This window comes from Natrix helvetica (assembly GCF_964273705.1).
Source record: "Natrix helvetica genome assembly, chromosome: 14".
Classification (NCBI taxonomy): domain Eukaryota; kingdom Metazoa; phylum Chordata; class Lepidosauria; order Squamata; family Natricidae; genus Natrix; species Natrix helvetica.
This window is the reverse complement of record NC_138564.1, coordinates 11,024,737-11,047,255: the sequence shown is the minus strand read 5'-3', so window position 1 is coordinate 11,047,255 and position 22,519 is coordinate 11,024,737. Positions and strand designations below refer to the sequence as shown.

General features: G+C 45.8%; 2 protein-coding genes across 2 annotated transcripts in view; one reads left to right on the top strand and one right to left on the bottom strand.

Moving 5' to 3' along the window:
* Positions 1–22,519, bottom strand: part of CIT (citron rho-interacting serine/threonine kinase) — a 211,089-nt gene that overhangs the window by 147,601 nt on the left and 40,969 nt on the right. The window lies entirely within an intron of this gene.
* Positions 21,585–22,519, top strand: part of PXN (paxillin) — a gene marked incomplete at its 5' end in the record, with an annotated part of 11,094 nt that continues 10,159 nt past the window's right edge. Inside the window, 3 exon segments of the mRNA XM_081966533.1 lie at positions 21,585–21,726; positions 22,105–22,128; positions 22,131–22,330. Of these exon segments, the coding sequence (XP_081822659.1) occupies positions 21,585–21,726; positions 22,105–22,128; positions 22,131–22,330 (366 nt within the window).

Genomic DNA, 22,519 nt, shown 5'->3' with positions numbered 1-22,519 from the left:
AACAGAATAGAATAAGGAATAGAATAGAATAAAATAAGGAATAGAATGAGGAATAGAATAGAACAAGGAATAGAATAGAATAAGGAACAGAATAGAGTAAGGAATAGAATAGAATAGAATAAAATAAGGAATAAAATAAGGAATAGAATAGAATAAGGAATAGAATAGAATAGATTATGGAGAGCGCCAGAAACCCGTAGACCATCTCGGTTGGGCTGAGAGGGAGGAACTGGTTCAAAATCAGACTTGAAATATAGTAGACTAAAACCTCCAATAAAATCTCCATATTTTGTTCCTTTGGAGAACTATGATGGCTTTGAATTCTTGCTTGCAATATTCCCAACGGCCACGAGATGGCCCCAGAGAGAGATGGAGCACTTGCTGCTCTCTAGGGGTGGCCTGGTTTATTGCAGACCAGCTCTACTGGCAGTCAGGCACCTATTATACATTGCTAATGTTGCAATGGAGAGATCTAGTCTTAATTTTTCCCCACTGATGTTTCTACGCGTTCCTTTTCATGCAACACTTTGAATGGCAGGGAAACCCCGCCCAGTCCCCCCCGCCCTCCCTTTCCACCCAGCTCGTACTTCCGAGTGTGACGTCAGCTCTCATTAACATACGGTTCCCAGCAAGCTTTGCAGCACCGGATCCGCTTGGGAGGGGGAAAGCGGGGCGCCTTTTCGTGTCCAACATGCAAAACCGAGTTGCAACATGCATCCGTTTACAGGGTACAAGATAGACGATCGCTCTGATAAGATTGCATTTGGGGATCACCGTTGCTTGATTCATGGTCGCGTGGTTTGGCCTCGAAACGATTGGCAAAATCTCGTTAGCTTTGCGCAGTGGCAGTATCGTAGCCAATGAGGTTTATCCGAGGCGCGATTATTGCTAATTGAAAACTTTTCCCAATACCCCGCCATGACGACTTGAAATATAGTCGGCATTGGCAATTTTTGACAGTCTCTACGGAGACTGAACATGCTGGTTTAAAAAATAGACTTGAAAACAAAATAAGGGCTAACTCCTCGGAAAAGCCGCTTAGTTTCGCTTTTGACTTTAAAAACTTTACAAGCTGGGGGGTTGAGGCTTCGAACCAGGATTTGTCCACGAAGCATATTGGCTAGGGAATTCTGGGAGTTTAAGTCCCCCCTCCCCATCTTAAAGAAGTTGAGAAAGGCTGATCTACGGCAGGGGAAGTCTCCAACCTTGTGGACTTCAACTCCCAGAATCCCTCAGCTAGCCATGCTGGCTGGGGGATTCTGGGAGTTGAAGTCTATCCCTCTTAAAGTTGAGAAAAACTGATTTGTCGACTTCAATCATGTGGACTTCAACTCCCAGAATCCCTCAACTAGCTGGCTGGGGGATTCTGGGCGTTGAGGTCCACCCGTCTTAAAAGTTCCCAAAAGTTGAGAAACGTTTACCCTTAAAGAGAGCAACGAATCCAAGCAATAACGGGATTGATTTAAGAAGTTCCCCCTATTCCCCATCTGGGGGGGGGGGGGGCGTGAGGCTTCCCCCCCCTCCTGTCATTCCCAAACTGGGTCGCTAGAGGACCCTAGCGCCGCAGAGACGCCGCGGGGCCTCCTTTCCCCCTCCTCCCCCCTCTCCGCCATCCAGCTGGCGCCCGCGCGGCGGGGGCGGGCCTCGGTGGGCTCGCGGCCACGCGCCCTCGCGCGCTCCCGGGACAGCAGCGGCGGCCAGCAGCAGCACCAAGCGCCTCCAGTCGGGGCGGCGGCGGCAACATGGACGATCTGGGTGAGCCACGCGCCAACGGGGCTACCCCCCCTCCCCTTAATTCCTTTTCTTTTTGGGGGGGGGTCTTTTGCTGCTGTTGCTCTCTTGGCCATCTCTCTCTTCCCACGACCTCCCTCCCTCCCTCCGCCTTCCTTGGGAACCTCTTTACTTTGTTCTCTTTTGGGGGAGGGGGAGGGTCCCCCTCTCCTCAACCCCCCCTCTCCCTTTGCTGCCTGGAATTGGGGAGGGGGTCTCTCTCTCTCTCTCTCTCTCTCTCTCTCTCTCTCTCTCTCTCTCTCCCTCTTTGGGTCGCTTCTAGTCCTCCCCTCCCTCCTTTCTCCCTTTGCGCTGCGCTTCCTTTACTTTTCCCAGTGGGTTTATTTTCCCTTTCCCGGGGGTGGGTGGTCGTGGTTGGGTGGGTGGGGGCGTGCGATCGGCTGGATTACTCTCTTATCCCCCTCGCGATCCCTTCCGCGGGCAGGCGTCCGCCTCGTTTAACCCCCCCCCCCCCCCCACAAAACTCCCTTTAAAGTGTTGGAAGAAACTTCCGTCCCATTTTCGGACGCTCCCCGATCTCTCTCTGTCTCTCGCCCCCCCCCTTATAAAACCCTAAATGGACTTCTTTTAACGCGGGGGGGGGTCCCTTGCGTCGTTGCGTCTCCTGCTTTGCTTCTGGGGAGGGAGCGTCCTTTGGGGGGGGTCCCCAAACTTCTCTTCCTCTTTTTTCTTTCTTTCTTTTGGGCCAGTTTTCTTTGGAGTTCAGTTTAAACTGGATCCGAAAAAACGGGGGTTCCTCCTCCTCCTGTCCACCTGCCATGCGGGAAGCCCCCTCCCCAATCCTCTCTATTAATTCAGCCCCCACCCCGCCCCTTGGCTTCAAGTTCACATATTTTGCCCTCCAGCCTGGGATTGATCTCCCTCTTTCAGCCCCCTCCCCCTCTTTTCCTTTTTTTAAATTAAAAAAAAACATTTTTATTCAGCTTTTTTAACCATTTACAATTACACCGTTATCGGTATTCTTCTTCCTAATTTCAGACTTTCCATTCTACTATTGTTTTATATGCCTCGTTCCATGTTTCGTTTTTTATATATTTATATATATATATATATATATATATATATATATATATATATATATATATATATATATATATATATATATATATATATATATATATATATATATATATATATATATATATATATATATACAATGTTTACATCTGTTACTTTCTGAATATGTACCATCCTCTTTTGTTACATTTTCTATATATTCCTTAGGCATTAATTTCACATCTCTTTTCAAGCCAATTATACCACCTAGTACATATCTTACTGTATAATACTCCATTTCCTCTCTGTCTCTTAGTTCCATCGGTAATTTATCCATTTCTGCGCATTCTAGCACCTTTTTAATAATCTCTGCGTTTGAGGGAATTGTTTTTTGTTTCCAATTTTGGGCAAATGAGATTCTGGCTTCTTTCGGTTTTTTGCTTGAGTCGGATTCACACAACGCAAGCTAAACTCCAGACGTGTGTGCTAGTCGTTCCCGACTCTAGGGGGCGGTGCTCATCTCCGTTCAAAGCCGAAGAGCCAGCCCTGTCCGAAGACGTCTCCGTGGTCATGTTGCCGGCATGATTCAATGCCAAAGGCACACAAAACACTGTTCCCTTCCCACCAAAGATGGTTCCTATTTTTCTACTTGCATTTTTTACCTGCTTTCGAACTGCTAGGTTGGCAGAAGCTGGGACAAGGAACAGGGAGCTCACTCCGTTACACGGCACTGGGGATTCAAACCGCCAAACTGCCGATCCACGTTTCTGATCGACAAGCTCAGCGTCTTTAGCCACTGAGCCACCCCATGTCCCTTTGTCGTGAAGTGTATTCACGCTCAAATCAATATATAATATTCACACCAGTTTTGAGGGCTGTTCTCTAAGCAGTTTCCAAAGAGTCCCTAAATCCATTTTAGGTTTATGGAAAATCTTACTGAATCATAGGGCTGGATGGGACCTCGGAAGGTCATCTAGCCCAACCCCCTGCTCAAGCCGGGGGCCCTATACTAGTGATGGTGAATGCATGTGCATGCCTGTTTTGGGCCGGTTTTTCAGGCCATTTTAGGCTGATTTTGGCCCAACAAACAGTCCCAAAACGCTTCTCTAAAAAAGCCTGAAAATGCCCTCTGTTTTGGTCCTTTTTGGCTCTTTTTTGGGCTGTTTTGTGGCGCTCCGGCGTCCGCGAAGACCAGCTGGCAACTGCGCATGTGCCCAAAAGAGAGAGCTCGGCGTGCCACAAGTTTGCCATCACGGCCCCATACCATTCCCGACACAAGTAACTGTCCATTTTCTTCTTCAAAACCTCCAGTAATGGAGGACTCCCAACTTCTGAAGGCCAGCCGTTCCACCGATGAATTGTTCTCACTGCCAGTTGTGTAAAATCCCCCCCCTCCCAAACAAGGAGTACCTTTAACCTGTTCTTCCTCCAGACCTGATGCCTTGGATCAAAACACCCATCATCCCCCACCCAGCAAAGTTCCTCCACCCCCCAGGCTGATGGGGCCTTTCTCCCCCAAACGCCTTCAAAGTATCTCTTCCCCAGTCATAATATTTAGGCATGACTTAAGCTCGCTTTGATATACATTGAATTTCCCCCCCCTCCCTATTGTTTACATATCCCCGAGGAATAAGAAGCTCTTAGCAAAGGAAGCAACATTCAAAAGGGATCAAAAGCAGAGTTTGGTTAGAATACAAAACTGCCAAGGAAACTTTGGAGTTTCCCCTGGTTGTTTTTGCAATAGCGTAGAAAAACAGCGATTTTTTTGTGGGGGGGAAGTGGTTCTTGCTTTGAATGATGCTAGTTCTTTTACGGAAAGGAACTTTTCCGTGAAATTCGGGCGTGAAACCTGTGATTTGTAGCTGTCTCCTATCAACGGCACCGCGTTCTGTGGGGCTTATTCCAGAACCAACAGGAATGGGACCAAGATCCATAAAATTGGGGGTGTAATTCCTGATTTGATTCACCGGGTTTGGAGGAAGGCGAATGTTGCATTCTTAAGTCGAGCATTGGATGCAGAATTTCGGCTCCAGTCTGATCAAAACTGAACGGAGTTTAACGATTTCGCTTTCTCCGAACACGAGACAGACGATCCTCAACTGATAACAATTTAGTGACTGCTCAAAATTATCATAGCCCTGGAAAAAGGCAACGTATGACCGTTTTTCACACTTACGACTGTTGCAACCTCCCCGTTGTCAGGTGATCAAACTCAGGCACTTGCCCAATTGATTCATACTTACGACGGTCACTGTGCCCCTTTGCAACTGTCTCGCCAGTAAAGTCCATGCGGAAGCCCGATGCCACTCAACAACAGTTGAGGGTTCTTAACTTCACAACTGCGGTGTGTCTCACTTAACGATGGTCTTAAAAGTGGAGCCAAACTCACTTAACAACGGTCCTGCTTAGCAACGGAACTTTTGGGGCTGGGTTGTCCCTTGAGGGGTACCTGCGCGTTGCTGGTTTGGCAGACGTATCTCGGGGTTTTCTCACACTCAACTTGTTACCTGCCAAGACACACACAACTGTTTTAAATGCTGAGATGGTCCTTTGTCTTACAACGGTAATCTGATCGTAAGCGGTAATGGCCATAAAACAAGTCGTGGCCAATCCAATTTAACCAGACTTTTGTTTGTTTGTTTGTGGTGGGTTGTTAAGTGAACATTGTGGTTGTTAAATGAAACCATCTTACGTTTTTTTTTTTAAAAAGCAACATCTGCTTTATCTCCGGATTCCGTTCTTCTTTCCTTTATTTTTGCTCAGACTTGAATAGGGATGCACCCAATTGCAAACTGGCCAACTCCTTCTTGATGGTCTTACAAAGGGTTTGAGGTTGCGTGCCTTCCAGGAAACTGAGTCAAGGGAATCATGATTGAATTGGGCTGGTGGAACATAGACGGAGCCGCTTTTAACTGTTTTATTTATGAAGAGGCATACGTTGAATTGTAATTAAAAGCCCAACAGTTTTCGGAGAACCAAGTAGGGCAAACGTCCTCCAGGGAGAGTCTTCGTTTTATTCCTGGGGTCTGAAATGGCAGCGCTAATTTAAAATCGGCCGTAACACCTACAAAAAAAGGGGACTCTAAAAACAAGCCAGAGATAAATCCATCAGACAGTTGTCTTGGCATCTTGGAGATTTGGTCCTGCCCTTTTAATTAATCATCTTCCATTTTTACGGGAGGAATAAACGTGGCAGTGCTCATGAGGTTGGAAAAGGATTAAGAAAAGGTCTATCGAAGCGAGGAGAGCCAGTGTCATCTAATGATTAAGGCAACAGGTCAAAAAAAAACCTGGGAGATTGGGAGTTCTAGTTCCTCCTTAGACATAAAAGCCGGCTGGGTGACTTTGGGCCAGTCGACAGGAGACTGGGAGCTCTAGTCCCATTTTAGGCATGAAAGCCAGGTGGGTGACTTTGGGCCAATAACCAGAAGACTGGGAGTTGTAGTTTCTCCTTAGGTATAAAGCCCTGCTAGGTGAGTTTGGGCCAATCTACAAGAGACTGGGTGTTCTAGTCCGGCCTAGGCATGAAAACCAGCTGGGTGACTTTAAGCCAATCACCAGGAGACTGGGAGTTCTAGTTCCACCTTAGGCATGAAAGCCAGCTGGGTGACTGTGGGCCAATCACCAGGAGACTGGGAGTTCTAGTCCCACCTTAGGCATGAAAGCCAGCTGGGTGACTGTGGGCCAATCACCAGGAGATTGGGAGTTCTAGTCCCACCTTAGGCATGAAAACAGGCAGGATGACTTCACCCCAGTTCCTCTCCAGCCGAATCCACCTCCGAAGGGTGGTTGTTATGGGCCCAGGTATGTTGAATATATTTGACCCTTGGTTTGTTTGTAAATAGAACCAAATGGGGATGCAGGTAAATAAATGATGTCTGCATCCCCTTGTATCATAATAGCGGTCATTTAAAAAATGAGATATTTCAGAATACATGCGGATTATCTGAGGATTTTAGACCTCTCCTATCTTCCTCGCACGGTCTTTGATTTCCACCAACGGTTTCCCCGGTAGCTGCGACCGCTGTTTGGGTTAAGGGCAAACACTTTGACTTCATTTGCGAACTCACCAAAGAGTCACACTCCCACCTGCTCCAGACCCCGGGTAGTCAAACGCACGAGCTACAGCTGTTGGCATTCCATAAATTGAAATATTTATTTCAAACTCCGGCCACCGGCCACTCAATCATCCAAACGAGGCAGCGACTTTTCTTTCTTTCTTTTTTTAAAAAAGCGGTGTTTCATCTGAAACGATTCTGTGATTATTACTGTTGTTATTTTTGACACGGGTTCTGTGGCTCAAAAGGTGGCTCGGGGGCCAAGACGCTGAGCTTGTCGGTCCGAAAGGTCGGCAGTTTGGCAGTTCGAAACCCCAGCGCTGCGTAACTTGTCCCAGCTTCTGCCAACCTAGCAGTTCGAAAGCACGTAAAAAAAGTAGAAAAATAGGGACCACCTTTGGTGGGAAGGGAACAGCGATCTGTGCACCTTCGGTGTTGAGTCATGCCGGCCACATGACCACGGAGACGTCTTCAGACAGCGCTGGCTCTTCCGCTTTGAAATAGATGAGCACCGCCCCCTAGAGTCGGGAACAACTAGCACATATGTGCGAGGGGGACCTTTACCTTACACATAACAACTGCTTTGCTTAACAGTGTAGATTTTGGTTCCAATGGCGATTGTAAATCCAGAACAACCTGTAGTTGGTATTTACAAAACATTTCATTGATGGCCCAACGTGTTCATTTGAGAAACTGTTGGTACCAATTTTTTAAATGATACGTCCCTAGAATCAATCTGGTATAGTATATCTGACACAGACAGACAGACAGACAGGAAGGAACTGGGTCTGTTTCCAAACTAAGCTTTTCCCCTTGCTTTTGAAAGAATTCTTATTTATCCCACCTCAACTGAGATCCAAGGAATGCCCTGTATGGATTCACATATGGCAACTCGGTTTATTTTTGGGAATGTGCTCATCAAGTTGTATATTTTATGACAAATCTTTTATCGATTAGGTTGAGTTGATGGATTGCATCAACTCCCTGTTTTTGGCCTGGCCCCATCAAAATGGATCCCAGCTTTTAAATAAATTGAATTCAGCTTGTCTTCGGTTCGTAAGCTCTCAGTGTACATACGAGATATAAGATACGAGATATGATTTATCTACAGACCCCTTGCATCCTGGACATAAATTGTTTCAACTTTTATCCTCAAAACGGCCATTGCACACCAGAACAACTAGACACAAGGACAGTTTTCCCCCTGAATGCCATCCCTCTGCTTAACAACTAATTCCCACAACACTGTCAATAATTTATTAAGAATGTATTACTATTCTTCTTCTCTTCCTTTCTAGTATCTCTCTCTCTCCACATGACTATAACCATGTTGCTTGTACCTTTCAATTTATATTGTTTTTATTTGTTTCCTAGATTTGATAGCTTATTAGTAACCTTGACTATCGCTAAGTGTCGTGTCTATTTATTCTTGAGGAATGTCTTTTTCTATAATTACTAATCGTACAAATACATATCCAATTCCTACCTATCACACATTCTTAATACCATATTTTCCAATTCTTAACTTGTCTGTGTTTTTCTGTCCCTCATTTCTAACCACCGGTATCCTTTGTCCCAGATTTTCGGAGTGTCACCAACTTTGATCACTTGGCCATGGGGATGATCTGTGATCATAGCCACAGGTCTAATTAATCTAGATGAAGATCTAGGATTGAGCTAAACTCTTGAATGATTTCCACCCGTTTAAAGCAGAGCAGAGCAAAATTTAGCCAGATGATTGCTGGCCGTTCGGCGAAACACCTTTGCAAGAAAGTTTTAATTTTTGCAAAGGCCTTTGAATTCCACCTGCCGTTAATCATCTGGCCCTGATCTCATATCTTGAAGGCTGGTCCCTGAGGCTTCAGCCTCCCCATCACACGGAGGGATTTTTCTCTGCTCTGCAATGATTCGATTCCCATATCAAAAACACAGAGCAGGTTTTGTCTGGTTGGGCTTGGACTGAAGCCTGACGCTCAAAGCGAAGGCCATTTTTGGCACTTCCTCAAGATAGTTTCGCTTTCACAAAGATGCGTTTAACTCCTTTGAGTCTTGGTTAGAAAAAAACGGGGATATCCCCGTGACCCCATCGCTGGTGCACCGCCGCTTTCTGCACAGCTAGTCCTCGCTTAGCGACCATTCATTAACAGATAGCCCTCGATGTACGGCCACGGTTGAGCCCAAGCTTTCCATCCTCAATCGAAACGTTGGTTAAGTGAATGTTTCCCCCCTTTTACGACCTTCCTGGATGGAAACTAATCAAGGAGAGAAGCAACCTAGAACTGAGGAGACATTTCCTGACAGTTAGAACAATTAATCAGTGGAACAGAAGTTGCCTCCAGAAGTTGTGAATGCCCCAACACTGGAAGTGTTTAAGAAGATGTTGGATAGCCATTTGTCTGAAACGGTATAGGGTTTCCTGCCTAGGCAGGGGGTTGGACTAGAAGACCTCTAAGGTCTCTTGCAACTCTATTATTCTCCAGAGCACCTGAAGGCAGGACAAGGAACAATGGATGGAAACTCATCCAGGAGAGAAACAACCTTGGAATTAAGGAGAAACTTCCTAACGGTGAGGACAATTAACCAGTGGAACGACTTGCCACCAGAAATTGTGGGTGCTCCTCCCTCCCTGGAGGTTTTCAAGAAGAGACTGGACGAGTATTTGTCTGAAACGGCATTGGGCCTCCTGCTTGAGCAGGGGACGGGCTAGAAGACCTCCAAGGGTCCCTTCCTGCTCTATTCTGTTCTACCTGAAGACAAAGATCCTTGATTGTGATTCAGAAATCTGCTTTTCCAAGCATTCCAGTAAAAGGACGGGGGGGGGGGCTCCGCGTGGTACGAATAGCATTTTTGAGAAGTTGCATGAACTATGTGGGTGGAGGTGAAGGAAAGGAGTTGGTGGCGCAGAAGAGGAAGTTTGATGTCATCCTTGGCTGTTTTCTGGTCATTGTTTTAATCAAGTGGAATGCAAGCTGGGCCAAGACTCCCTTGGCAGGAACAGCCACGTTTTTTCCAACCCTTTCTCCAAATGCTGGATCTGGATGAAATTCTCCCGTTGCTGTCCAAACGGTGAAAATTTGGACGTGGGTTCTAGGGGTGGTGGTGGTGGTGGTGGAGGGGAGTGAAGAATGTGTCGGGGGGGGGGAGGTGTCTCAAAACTGCAGAGAATAAAGTCATGGAGTCAAATTTTAAGGCTGAAATTAAAATCTCTTGAGGGGCACACGAGCCATCGCCCCCAGCTCAGCTTTACGACCTTCCTGGCCACCGTTGTCAGTCGCGTGGTTTTTAAGTGAATCTGCCTTTCCCCGTTGACTTATCTTGTCCGGAGGCGGCATAATATGTTTGTGTGAATAAACAAGATATTTTGGAAGCAGAGTTATCTTAGTGACGAGGAGTCTTAACTTCCAACTTCAGCGGAAGGCAGGGCAAGAAGCAATGGGTGGAAACTAATCGAGGAGAGAAGCAACCTGTAACTGAGGAGAAATTTCCTGACAGTTAGAACAATTAATCAGTGGAACAGAAATTGCCTCCAGAAGTTGTGAATGCCCCAACACTGGAACTCTTTAAGAAGATGTTGGATAGCCCTTTGTTTGAAGTGGTGTAGGGTTTCCTGCCTAGGCAGGGGGGTTGGACTAGAAGACCTCAAAGGCCCCTTCCAACTCTTTTGTTCTATATTTAACCAGCACATTTTATGCCTTTTATTATTTGCAGTTTTCATATTTTTGAAATAATTAGGAATCTAATAACACTCTTTCCGGCTCATTTAATAAGATTTCAATGTTTTTTTTTATCATAAAACCCAGGAGGGCTCTTAATAGCGCCTTTTCCTAATAGCCAATTTGGCTTCCGACTAACATTTTAAATATTTTTACAATAAAAATCAGAAGGGGTTTGGTAGCACCTTTTCCAACTGAGAAGTCAAAACGTTTCTAAAAAGAGGATACTGGATGCCTTCTGATTTAAAAAAAAAAAACCCACCCCAAATACAGCTACTTTGTCTTCACTAGCAGAAGAAACTTTTAACGGTGTGGTTAAAGTTTCTTTTCTATTTTTTAACAAGTGAGAAGAACTGTTGCTTATTTCCAGAAGGCTTCATTGTTATTTTAGTCCCCTGGTTTGATGTTTGGGTTTCCTGCATCTCTCTATCTGCTTTTAACTATTTTTCTGTTTTAATTTCTCTTTCCGCTAATTTAAACATCAACGCGCAAGTCGCTTCCTGAATGAATTCATTTCCTACGTTTAGGCAACAGGCTCACTCCTCTTCTGATTGAACAGGCTTTGTTTAGCTGCTAAACTATTTTTTTTAAAAAAAGAAACTTTAATGAGTGTTGCAAGTAATTAAACGTTTTGGCTGGTGTGTGTGTGTGTGACGGTTTTGTGGTTATCCACTCTGACCTTGCTTAATACAGATGGTCCTTGACTCACAACACACATCGTTTAGGGACCGAAGTTATAAGTGACTTATGACCGTTTTTCACACTTAACGACCACTGCAACATCCCCATCCAAATTCAGATGCTGGGAGGGCATTTATGACGGTCGCAGTGCCCCAGGGTCACGCGATTTCCCCTTTTGCCTCCAGATGTTGTGGGTGCTCCCAACACTGGAGGGTTTTTAAGAAGAGATTCGACTTGCGCTTGTCTGAAATGCTAGCGGGCTTCCTGCCTGAGCGGGGGGTTGGACTAGAAGACCTCCAAGGTCCCTTCCAACTCTTGTTTATTCCATTCTGTTCTGCTCTTGATGCTTGGGTAAGGAATTGTGCCTTCTTACTTTGATGCTGCCTCCGAAAAAATATCTCTCGTTGGCGGTACACTCTGGCACGGAGAGGAGACCTTGTGGTGGCCTTGATATTGCTGTCCCGAAGCCAGCTTCTCAAGGAGGAGACACAGGAAGGGTGAGGCATGGCTGCTTTCCATGCTCTTTTATTCCCCGTTAAAAAAGAAAAAGAGGTGTGGAAAGGATTGTAGCTGAGTCCAGTTGCTTTTATCCCCGTTTGAAAGTTGGTACTTCAGCTGCAGGTCACACCGAGGGTTAGTGCTGCTTAATAATGCCTTGGTAAGACCACACTTGGAAGCTTGCCTCCAGTTTTGGTTGCCATGATTAGAGAATAGAATAGTGTGTAGTGTAGTGTAGTGTAGTGTAGTAGTATAGTATAGTATAGTATAGTATAGTATAGTATAGTATAGTATAGTATAGTGTATAGTATAGTATAGTATAGTATAGTATGGAATAGGAATAGGAATAGGAATAAAGAAAGAAGGACGGAGTATAGAATAGAATAGAATGGACTAGAATAGTATAGTATAGTATATTATAGTATAGTATTGGAATTGGAATTGGAATAAGGAAAGAAGGAATGGGTATAGAATGGGATGGGATGGGATAAGATAGGATAGAAATAGGAATAAGGAAAGAAGGAAGAATAGGAAAGGAAGGAACATAGAGTGGAATGGGATAGGATAGGAATAGGAGTAGGAATTGGAATAAGGAAAGAAGGAAGGAGAATGGAACAGAACAGAATAGAATAGAAAAATAGAAATAATAGAACAGAACAGAACAATAGAATTTAAAAAATTGAAATAGAATAGGATCTTGGAGGTCTTCTAGTCCAACCCCCTGCTTAGGCGGGAAACCCTATACCATTTCAGACAAATGGTTATCCAACATCTTCTTGGATTGGATAACCATTTGTCAAATAGACGTCGTGATTCTAGAAAGAGCGCAGAGAAGAGCAACAAAGATGATGAGGGCATTGGAGACTAAAACATGAAGAACGGTTGCAGGAACTGGGGATGTCTAGTTTGATGAAAAGAAGGACTAGGGGAGATATGATAGCAGTCTTCCAATATCTCAGGGGCTGCCCCAAAGAAGAGGGAGTCAAGCTATTCTCCAAAGCACCTGAGGGCAGGACAAGAAGCAATGGGTGGAAACTAATCAAGGAGAGAAGCAACTTAGAACTGAGGAGAAACTTCCTGTCAGTTAGAACAATTAATCAGTGGAACAGAAGTTGCCTCCAGAAATTGTGAATGCCCCAACACTGGAAGTCGTTAAGAAGATGTTGGATAGCCATCTGTCTGAAACGGTATAGGGTTTCCTGCTTGAGGAGGGGGTTGGACTAGAAGACCTCCAAGGTCCCTTCCAACTCTTGTTAATCCTGCTCTCTTCATTTTTAACGCCAAAGAGAGAAAGGCGGTTGCGACAGATTCTAAGAACTCTTTTGACGTATGAGAATTTCACTTTCCACTCTTGTCGTTGTTTCTGTATTTTAATCCTGGGGGGTGGGGTGGGGAGAGAGCAGTTTGCGTTCAGATTTATACAGATTTCTGGCCTGTTGCTGAAGAGAATCCTGCATTTCTCTTCCGAGTTTCCTCTTTTAGCTTCCTTTCTGAACGCATGTCCAAGGGATAAATTTACACCGGCATTCTCCATGCCTCAGCAGTTGCTCACCCCGTAAAATAGTCCTGCTGTGGATTGAGTTACGGCTGAGGTTGCGTCCTCCTCAAACGAGTGTTTTGTCGTCACGGCTAACGGTGGCGCGACGTGGGCTTTTTTTAAACATGGGTGTCTGTTTCTTTGTAAAAGGTTTTCTAAGTTGGCCCTTCAGGAGGTTACTCCAGAATCCATCCACATTGCTGTTGTTAGTTGTGAAGTTGTGTCCGACCCATCGTGACCTCATGGACCATGTTCCTTCCTGTCCTCTCCCATCCTCTGGAGTCCATTGAAGCTCACGCCGACTGCTTCGGTGACTCCATCCAGCCACCTCATTCTCTGCCATCCCCTTCTTCTTCTTTTGCCCTCCATCGTTCCCAGCATGAGGCTCTTCTCCAGTGAGCCCTTCCTTCTCATTCGGTGGCCAAAGTCTTTGAGTTTCCTCTTCAGGATCTGGCCTTCTAAAGAGCAGCCAGGGTGGATCTCCTCTAGGACTGACCGGTTGGATGGCCTTGCAGTCCAAGGGACTCAATGCAGGAGTCTTCTTCTCCAGCACAAGAGTTCAAAGGCCTCCATTCTTTGGCTTCCTTCCTTCTCATTAGGTGGCCAAAGTACTTGAGTTCCCTCTTCAGGATGTGGCCTTCTAAAGAGCAGTCAGGGTTGACCTCCTCTAGGACTGACCGACTGGATCGCCTTGCAGTCCAAGGGACTCGCAGGAGTCTTCTCCAGCAAAAACAATTTGCGCACACCGAACTGGCAGTAATGCCAGCAGAAACCCACACTGGGTTTGCTGTCCACTTATATTCCAGTGTCTTGTCCTGGGTTGGTTTTAGAAATCCTTTACTTGGGCTGTTTACTGTCTCTTGATTGGGGTATTGTTTACTTCTGGATTGTTGGGTTGACGAAGTCCATCTCTACTGATCTGGATGCTGATTGCTGGTGGAGAGGTGCTGGGGTGTTTTTTGGGCTGGGTGACAGTCCCCTTTGCATATTCTACAAATGTTGTTTACGTCCATGTGCCTGTCGATGGCTGATTTGTCACAGTGCCAGGCTTCTAGAAATGCCCTGGCGTTTTGGGGACTTGGCTTGGTCTAGGATGCTCACCTTTCCCCAATTGAAACTATAGTTAAATCCGTCTTGCATGTTGTGAAATGAAAGACTCCTCATCATGCCTTCGGACCGCTTTGACTAGCGTACGAGTCTGACTAGCGTAGACTCGTCCTTAAACTAGTGTTTGACTAGTGTGTAAGGCGTTATTTCTCAAGGGGGGAGATTCTGGGAATTAAAATCCATACATGTGGGTCTAGGTTGAGAAAACTTGGTCTAGATCCGTGACCTTTTTGGCAGTGAGTGCCCAAGTGTTGGATTGCCGGAAATCCAAAGACCAGCTGGGCAGTCTGCATGCCTGTTTTGGGGGCATCTTGGGGCTGTTTTTCAGGCCTTTTTGAGGCCGTTTTCAGGTCATTTTTCCGAGCTGTTTTTCAGCCCATTTTCAAGCCTGAAAAACAGCCTGAAAACGATTCCAAAATCAGCCTGGAAAAGTCCCCCAAAATGGCCTGTTTTTTTAAACCAGAAAAGCCGCTGTCGACGGTGTTTGGGCCCATAGAGAGGGCTTTGCATGCCACCTATGCCATCGGTTCGCCATCACCGGTTCTAGCTGATGGTAACACCCAATTCAAGTCCACTGACCATCTCAAGGCGCAATGCTTACTTCTGCATTGTCTCAAAATTCCGGTCCCAGAAGAGACATTCTCCCATATAATCTTGGATTGACCTGGTTTGAAAGACACAAACACACACTGGAGAAACTTCACAACAGAGCCCACACCAAAGGGGGCCCGACTCCGCCAGCATAAGGAAGGGATTGTTTGTCTCCTACACACTCCACTCGCTGACAACACCAAGTCCTTTGTCTCCTTACCCACATGCCACGAGAAGCCACGAGGTTTATTCGGTGGGAGCAGAGATCCTTTATTGCTATCAAGAGTTTTCTGTGGTCGGTTTAGTGGTGAAAGGAGGACATATTTTTGGCTGGAGGTAGCGGCATGTTTTGCTTGAAGGCTAAACCTTGGAATGAGTGAACTTTTTGACCTCTGGGATAAGGGAGGGATCTAGATAGAGAAAGAATGCTTAGAAGGAAAGACCTTGTTTATGGAGATTGCTGGATCTCGCGCTGTGGAATTGGATCCATTCCATAAGTTCCAGAACTTATGGAATGGAACTTATCTTACCTGTTGGGAAGGGATTTTCAATAAAAGAGGGAAGAAACCCAATATCCTTTCCTTCCCTTCCCTTTCTCCTTCTCTTTTCCTTTCTCCTTCTTTCCTTCCCTTTTTCCTTCTATTTCCCTTCCCTTTCTCCTTCTCCTTCCTCCTTTCCTTTCTCCTTTTTTTCCTTCCCTTCCTTTTCTTTTTCCTTTCCTTTCCCTTCCCTCCTTCCTTGCTTCCTCCCTCCCTCTCTCTTTCTTTCCCTCTCTCTTTCTTTCTTTCTTTCTTTCTTTCTTTCTTTCTCTCTCTCTCTCTCTCTCTGTCTTTTTCTCTCTTCCTCTCCTCTTTCTTTCTCTCCCTCCCTCTCCCCCTCCCCTTCCCTCCTTCCACCCTTTTTTCTATTTTAACTCCCAGTCAATTTGTTTCTGTTTTTATAAACATGCATTGAGCTTTTTTTTTTTTAATAACCTCCATTCTAAGCCCCCAGCTGAAGACTGAAATCTGTAACTGCAATGAATTGCAATGATCCAACCCATTATCCACACAGCCAGGAGGCATGGGCCTTAATCGCAAACCCCAACACAGTTCCCCCCATGAGCCTGTACATGTGTGGTGTGTAGGAGAGGATGTGTAAGGTTCAGGGCGATGTCGCAATCCTTCCACTGTGCAATCAGATCCTGGTCTGGTTCAAACTGTCACCCTATCAGAAGGATTCTGATTCAGCAGATGAGTAACTCAGCTCAACAGGATGCTAAAGTCTGGATACCATCTGGATAGAGAGGTGGAGTCCAAAGGAAGCTGGGTCACCCCGGGTTCAAAGATTGGGAGCCTGCAGGTAGAGGTCAATGAAGGCTTGACAAATGGGGCTTTGGATCCTGGCTAATTTAGGGTTTGTTTATGCATTTATGTCTTCCTCCCTCCCTCTTTCTTTCTTTGTTTCTTTCTTTCTGTGTTTCTTTCTTTCTTTCTTCCTTCCTTCCTTTTTCTTCCTCCCTCCCTGCCTCCTTCCTTCCTTTTTCTTCCTTCCTTCCTTCCCTCCCTCCCTTCTTTCTTCCTGCCTTCTTTCCTTCCTCTTTCTTCCTTCCTACCTTCCTTCTTTCATCCCTCCCTCCCTGCCTTCTTCCTTCATTTTTCTTCCTTCCTTCCCTGCCTTCTTCCTTCCTTCCTTCCTTTCTTCCTTTTTCTCCCTTCCCTCCCTCCCTCTTCCTTCCTTCTTTCCTCCCTCCCTCCCTGCCTCCTTCCTTCCTTTTTCTTCCTCCCTTCCTCCTTCCCTGCCTTCCTCTTTGTTTCTTTCTTTCTTTCTTTCTTTCTTTCTTTCTTTCTTTCTTTCTTTCTTTCCCTTTCTTCCTTTCCTCCCTCCCTTTTCTTTCTTTCTCTTTCTTTCTTTCTTTCTTTGTTTCTTTCTTTCTATCTATCTTTCTCTCTCTCTCTCTCTCTCTCCCTCCCTCCCTCCCTTCCTACCCCCGTTTCCCTGAGGCCTCCTGGGAGCAAAAACAGACCGCAAATGTAAAAAAAAAAGTGTTAAAAAAGCTCCTACCATCACGCAGCACAGCTTATCGTTGGAACTTTTTGTTTTCTACTTGGTTAAGCGTTTTTTACTACCGGTTTGGGCCGGTAGCAGTTCGCCCCTGTTCCCCTCTCATCTTTCCCAACCACCTCTGTGTGTCTTTGCCCCAATTTCTTTTTGTCTTGGATGAAGTGGGCTCGTGCCACGAAAGAGGTGCCTGCCTGTGCCAGGACGCATTCATTTCCAAGCTCTGGATTTAAGTTGTAGCAAGAATGCACCTCCCGGGCGTGCCAAAATATTTGTGTGCAACGGGGTAGCTGGCGAAAGCAAGCAGAGACATTTCCTTTCCTGGATTTTTTTTAATTTTTTTTATTTGGTTTACGTTTTACGGTCTGTCAATCATTCTCCAAGCTTGATTGCCTTGGACTTCAGCTTCCATAACCTTCAAAAAGGCCTGACAGAATCGGAAGGCAACCCGTTGTAACATCGGTCATTAAATGAGCTGTTGTAAGTCGAGGACTACCTGTACAATTCCCCCCATCCCCCAAATTCTCAGCCACACGACTGGAGGGCCCTGCTGTATTTCGGGAACCATCTTTGTGTGCGATGTGTAGCCTTCAAATCTTGGTCTAATAATCTTCCCCCATGCTTGGCCTAAATATCTCTCTAATATCTGTGCAAACTTTTCTTCCCAGCCTGAACTTGTTTATTCCTCTTTATTCAAGTAGGATTGCTTTATTGCCCAACCATATTGATTTTATCAGCAAACGGCTAGTTTTTCTGCAATGTATTAATTATTTTTAGGCCTAGTTGGCCTGCCCCACCTTGTGGACTGCAGAAGTAACTGAATATGTTTGTGTGTGTGTCTACTAAATTAACAGAGTTGGAAGGGACCTTGTAGGTCATCTAGTCCAACCCTCCCACCCAAGCAGGAGACCCTACACCATTTCTGATAGATGGCAGTCCAGTCTCTTCTTGAAAGCCTCCAGGGATGAAGCTCCCACAACTTCCGAAGGCAACTTCTGTTCCATGGGTTGATTGTTCTCACTGTCAGAAAATTCCTCCTTATTTCCAGGTTGAATCTCTCCTTGGTCAGTTTCCATCCATTATTCCTTGTCTGGACTTCGGGTGCTTTGGAAAATAGCTTGACCCCCTCCTCTCTGGGGCAGCCCCTCAAATATTGAAAGATGCTCTCCTGTCTCCCTTGGTCCTTCTCTTCACTAGACTAGCCATGCCCAGTTCCTGCAACCGTCCATCGTATGTTTTAGCCTCCAGTCCCCTAATCATCTTGGTTGCTCTTCTCTGCCCTCTTTCTAGAGTCTCAAAATCTTTTGTATAGTGTGGTGACCAAAACTGGATGCAGTACTCTAGGTGTAGTATTACTAAGGCTTTATAGAGTGGCATTAGTATCTCCCTTGATCTTGATTGTATTCTGCTGTTAGTGTGTGTGTGTGTGTGTGTGTATAGATAGATATAGATATAAATAGATAGATAGATGATAGATAGATAGATAGATAGATAGATAGATAGATGATATAAAGATATAGATATACTGTATATGTATATATCTTTAAAGATCATTCAAGAACAAATAGGAAATGTTTGACAATACAAGGATAGAAGGAACTTCGAACCAAAAATGTACAGCTAATCCTCAATTTACAACCACCAAACGAAGCCCAACATTTCTGTTGTTAAGTGAGACATTCATTAACTGAATTTGGCTCCATTTTACGACCTTCCTTGCCTCGGTTGTTAAGTGAATCCCTGCAGTGGATCATTTAGTAACCCAGTAGTTAAGGGAATCCGGCTTCCCCGTGGACTTTGCGTGACAGATGGTCGCAAAAGGGGATCAGCGTGATTCCCCGGGAATCGTCATAAATATGAATCAGTTGCTAACGATACGGATTTTGATCACCTGCTCACGGGGATGCTGGAGAGGTCGTAAGTGTGAACAACGGTCCTTTTTCCCCCCCCAGTGCTGCTGTCAAACGGTCACTAAACGAACCGTTCTGTACTGGAAGCGCCTCTTGGTGTGACGAACGGCCAAAATGTCAAATCAATCTGTCGTGAATTACATCCGATATGAAGTCATTTCTCTGCAAGAGCTTTTATCTAATACTCGATACGGGTCCTCCGGTTTATCGCTGAGGTAGCTTCTCTCTTATTCCCCTCAGGTTTAGAAAAAGAAACAGCAGATAGTTCATAGGAAAAATAATAATAATATGGGAGATATTGATTTTGAAAGAGCTTTTCGGTCATTCTGAAGGACCGCGATATCGACAAGCGGAATCTGATTGATTGATCTAAGAAAGGAACAATATCCTTTAAAATCCTTAAATCAGCAAATTCCTCCGGAGGATAAAATGGGCGACTTGCTTTCCACTGGCCAAATTAGTTTGGGGGATATAGGCAGTCCTCGCCTTAACGACCGCCACCGAGCCCCCAAATCTCTGTGGTTAAGCGAGACGTTTTGTGAAGCGACATTTTTTTTTATTACAACTTTTCTTGCCGCGGTTGTTAAGTGAATCCCTGCGGTTGGTAACGTGTGGGTAGCCTCGTGACCACAACGGAGTCCAAAACCTATGTTTGTTAAGTGAGAAAATGAACTTCAGGGAACTTGGCTCCATTTTGTGACCTTTCTCGCCACCGTTGTTCAGTGAATTTCCGCAGTTGATGTGTCGGTGACCCGCTTGTTAAGTGAACCTGGCTTCCCCCACCCCCCTACCCCATTGGACTTTGCTGGTCAGAAGGTCGCAAAAGGGGATGGCGTGACCCCGGGTCGCTGCAACCAGGGGGTTGGACTAGAAGACCTCCAAGGTCCCTTCCAACTCTGCTGTTAACTCTGCCTTTCCTGGCCTGCTTTGCAATGGAGAACTTGTAGTGGGGGTGGAATGAGGCTAGGGTTGTGTGTGTGTGTGTGTGTGTGTGTGTGTGTGTGTGTGTGTGTGTGTAAGAATGAAAAAGAGCATTGAATAATCATTGCTTGAAGGAAAGCGTTTTGGAGACACACCTACCCTGCTCAAGGGTGACTCATAAAGTTTGTTTAAACATTGACTCTCAAAGAACACAGGAATTAAGAGAGCAGCCATTCCTCTTCCTCCCCCCCCCCTCCTCCTCTACAAACCCCACTGCCTTCTAGCACTGAGGATGTTACCTAGTAGGGTAAGGAAACGTCTACGAGAAAACCACCAAGCTCAGAGAGCACCAAGGACCCCACAGTCTTCCCTCTTCCTTCTCCTCCTCTTCCTCCTCCTCTTTCTTCTTCTTCTTCTTCTTCTTCTTCTTCTTCTTCTCCTCCTCCTCCTCCTCCTCCTCCTCCTCCTCCTCCTCCTCCTCCGTCTTGCAAGCTGCGAATATTTGTGAATATTGTATATTTTGCAATAATTTTCTTGACTGGAGGCAGCTAACTGGGGGGGGGGGGGGCTGGTGAGAGAGCTAAAAGCCAGAATTTCCCTTTCCGTCAATTCTTTTGTTCAGGCAGGGAGGAAAGGAAGTGGAGGAAAATCAGGCCAGGGTTAAAACCTGCCCCTTTGTGTGTGTGTGTGTGTGTGTGTGTGTTTCTATTGCCTGTACTCTGAACAAACAGCTTTACGATTAACCTAACCTGATAGGAACGTTGTCTGCGCTGAGTGGAATGTAAAAATGAACAATTACGGCTGAATTAGTATTATGTTGTTAGTATGATGTTAGCTAGTTGGGTAATAAAATGTCTGCAAACAAACCACCAAGCTCAGAGAGGGCTAAGGACCCCACAGTCCCCCTCCTCTCCCCCTTTCCTTTCTCCTCTCTGCCCCATTCCCTTCTAGCACTGATGATGCTACCTAGTTGGGTAATAAAATGTCTTCAAGGAAACAACCAAGCTCAGAGAGCACTAAGGAACCCACAGTCCTCCTCCTCTCCCTCTTTTCCTTCTCCACTCTGCCCCACTCCCTTCTAGCACTGATAATGTTACCTAGTTGGGTAATAAAACGTCTGCTAACAAACCACCAAGCTCAGAGAGCACTAAGGACCCCACAGTCATCGTCCTCTTCCTTCCCCTCCTCCTCTCTCCCTTCTAGCACTGATAATGTTACCTAGTTGGGTAATAAAACACCTGCAAGCAAACCACCAAGCTCAGAGAGCACCAAGGAGCCCACAGTTCTCCTCCCCTTCTCCTTCCTCCTCCTCTTCCTCCCCCTGCCCCCAGAAACCCCACTCTCTTATAACACTGATGATGTTACCTAGCTGGGTAATAAAATGTCTGCAAGCAAACCACCAAGCTCAGAGAGCACCAGAAATTCCGTATTTGTCTGGCTTTCAAAGACAAGAATGGCCTAATCTTAGCGCCGGATGTCTTTCTTTTCGCTGTGTTTATTTTGTAGAATGACAATAAAGACTCTGCTATACTATTTTAGTATCTTATGGAAGAAGGGCGGAAAAATGACAGAGCCAAAGCCTTCCCCCTTTTGCTTCCCGCCTTTCCGAAGGTAACCTGCGCAGTGGCGTAACGTAGAAGAGAGCAATTCTCCCCTGAGGAATGCGCAATCTGACCCAGCATGTCTCGGAAACCAAGTCAGGAATTTGCCATTTGACCCAGCATGTTTTCGGAAAAACGAAATGGCCTCTTTACCTGCAGCCCAGGTTAACTCTCCACACCTGGAAAGCAGGAGCACAGACAATCTTTTGATCCCAGTGTCTATTCCTGGGGATTCTGCCCGGATTCAGAGATCTCTTGTCTTGCCCCATGGATTGCTTGCGGGCACGTTTTGACGGAGTTTGCAATGCCCCAAACTTGTAATTAGCTGCTTTCAGACTTTCATTTTTCTCTGCCTCTCTCAGTTCCTTCTGAGCAGGATTGCGAGAGCTGAGCTGTCACATCTCTCCGTTGTTTTTTTTAGGGTTCAAAGCACTTTTCTTTTCCTTTTTTTGGGGGGGTGGGGGGGTGGGCTCGGTCTTTTGATCCTCCTCGTGATCTACCCATAAAGAAGGCTTTAAACAACGGGGCTCTCCTTGGGGCTGGATTGAACGCTTTGAACTGGAAAACGTGGTTTTTTGGGGGGGGGAGGGAGGTAATTCCGGTGACGTCAATCCCAACAACTTTCTCCTTGGCTTGCGGCTTCCCCCCCCCCCCCCGCAGACGCCTTGCTGGCTGACCTGGAATCCACACCTCCCATATCTCCAAGCGTCCGGTGTTCCTGTCGGAGGAGACCTCGTATTCCTATCCAACTGGAAATCACACCTATCAGGAAGTCCCCCTGCCTCCTCCAGTACCCCCTCCGCCTTCCACCGAGGCCTTGAACGGGACGGTCAACATCTCTTTAGAGCAATGGCATCCCGTCCTTCCGAGAAATCCTCAGCCGCAGGTATTTTATTTGCTAGATCTTATCTTTCCATACCCTGAGAGTTTGTTTATTACTTATTTATTTACCGTGTTTTTTTGGAGCATAAGATGCACCTAGCTTTTGGGGAGGAAAACAAGGGGGGAAAAATCTGCTTCTGCCTCCCAGCAATTTTGCCTCCTTGCAACAAACAGCAAACAGTACAGTCGATAT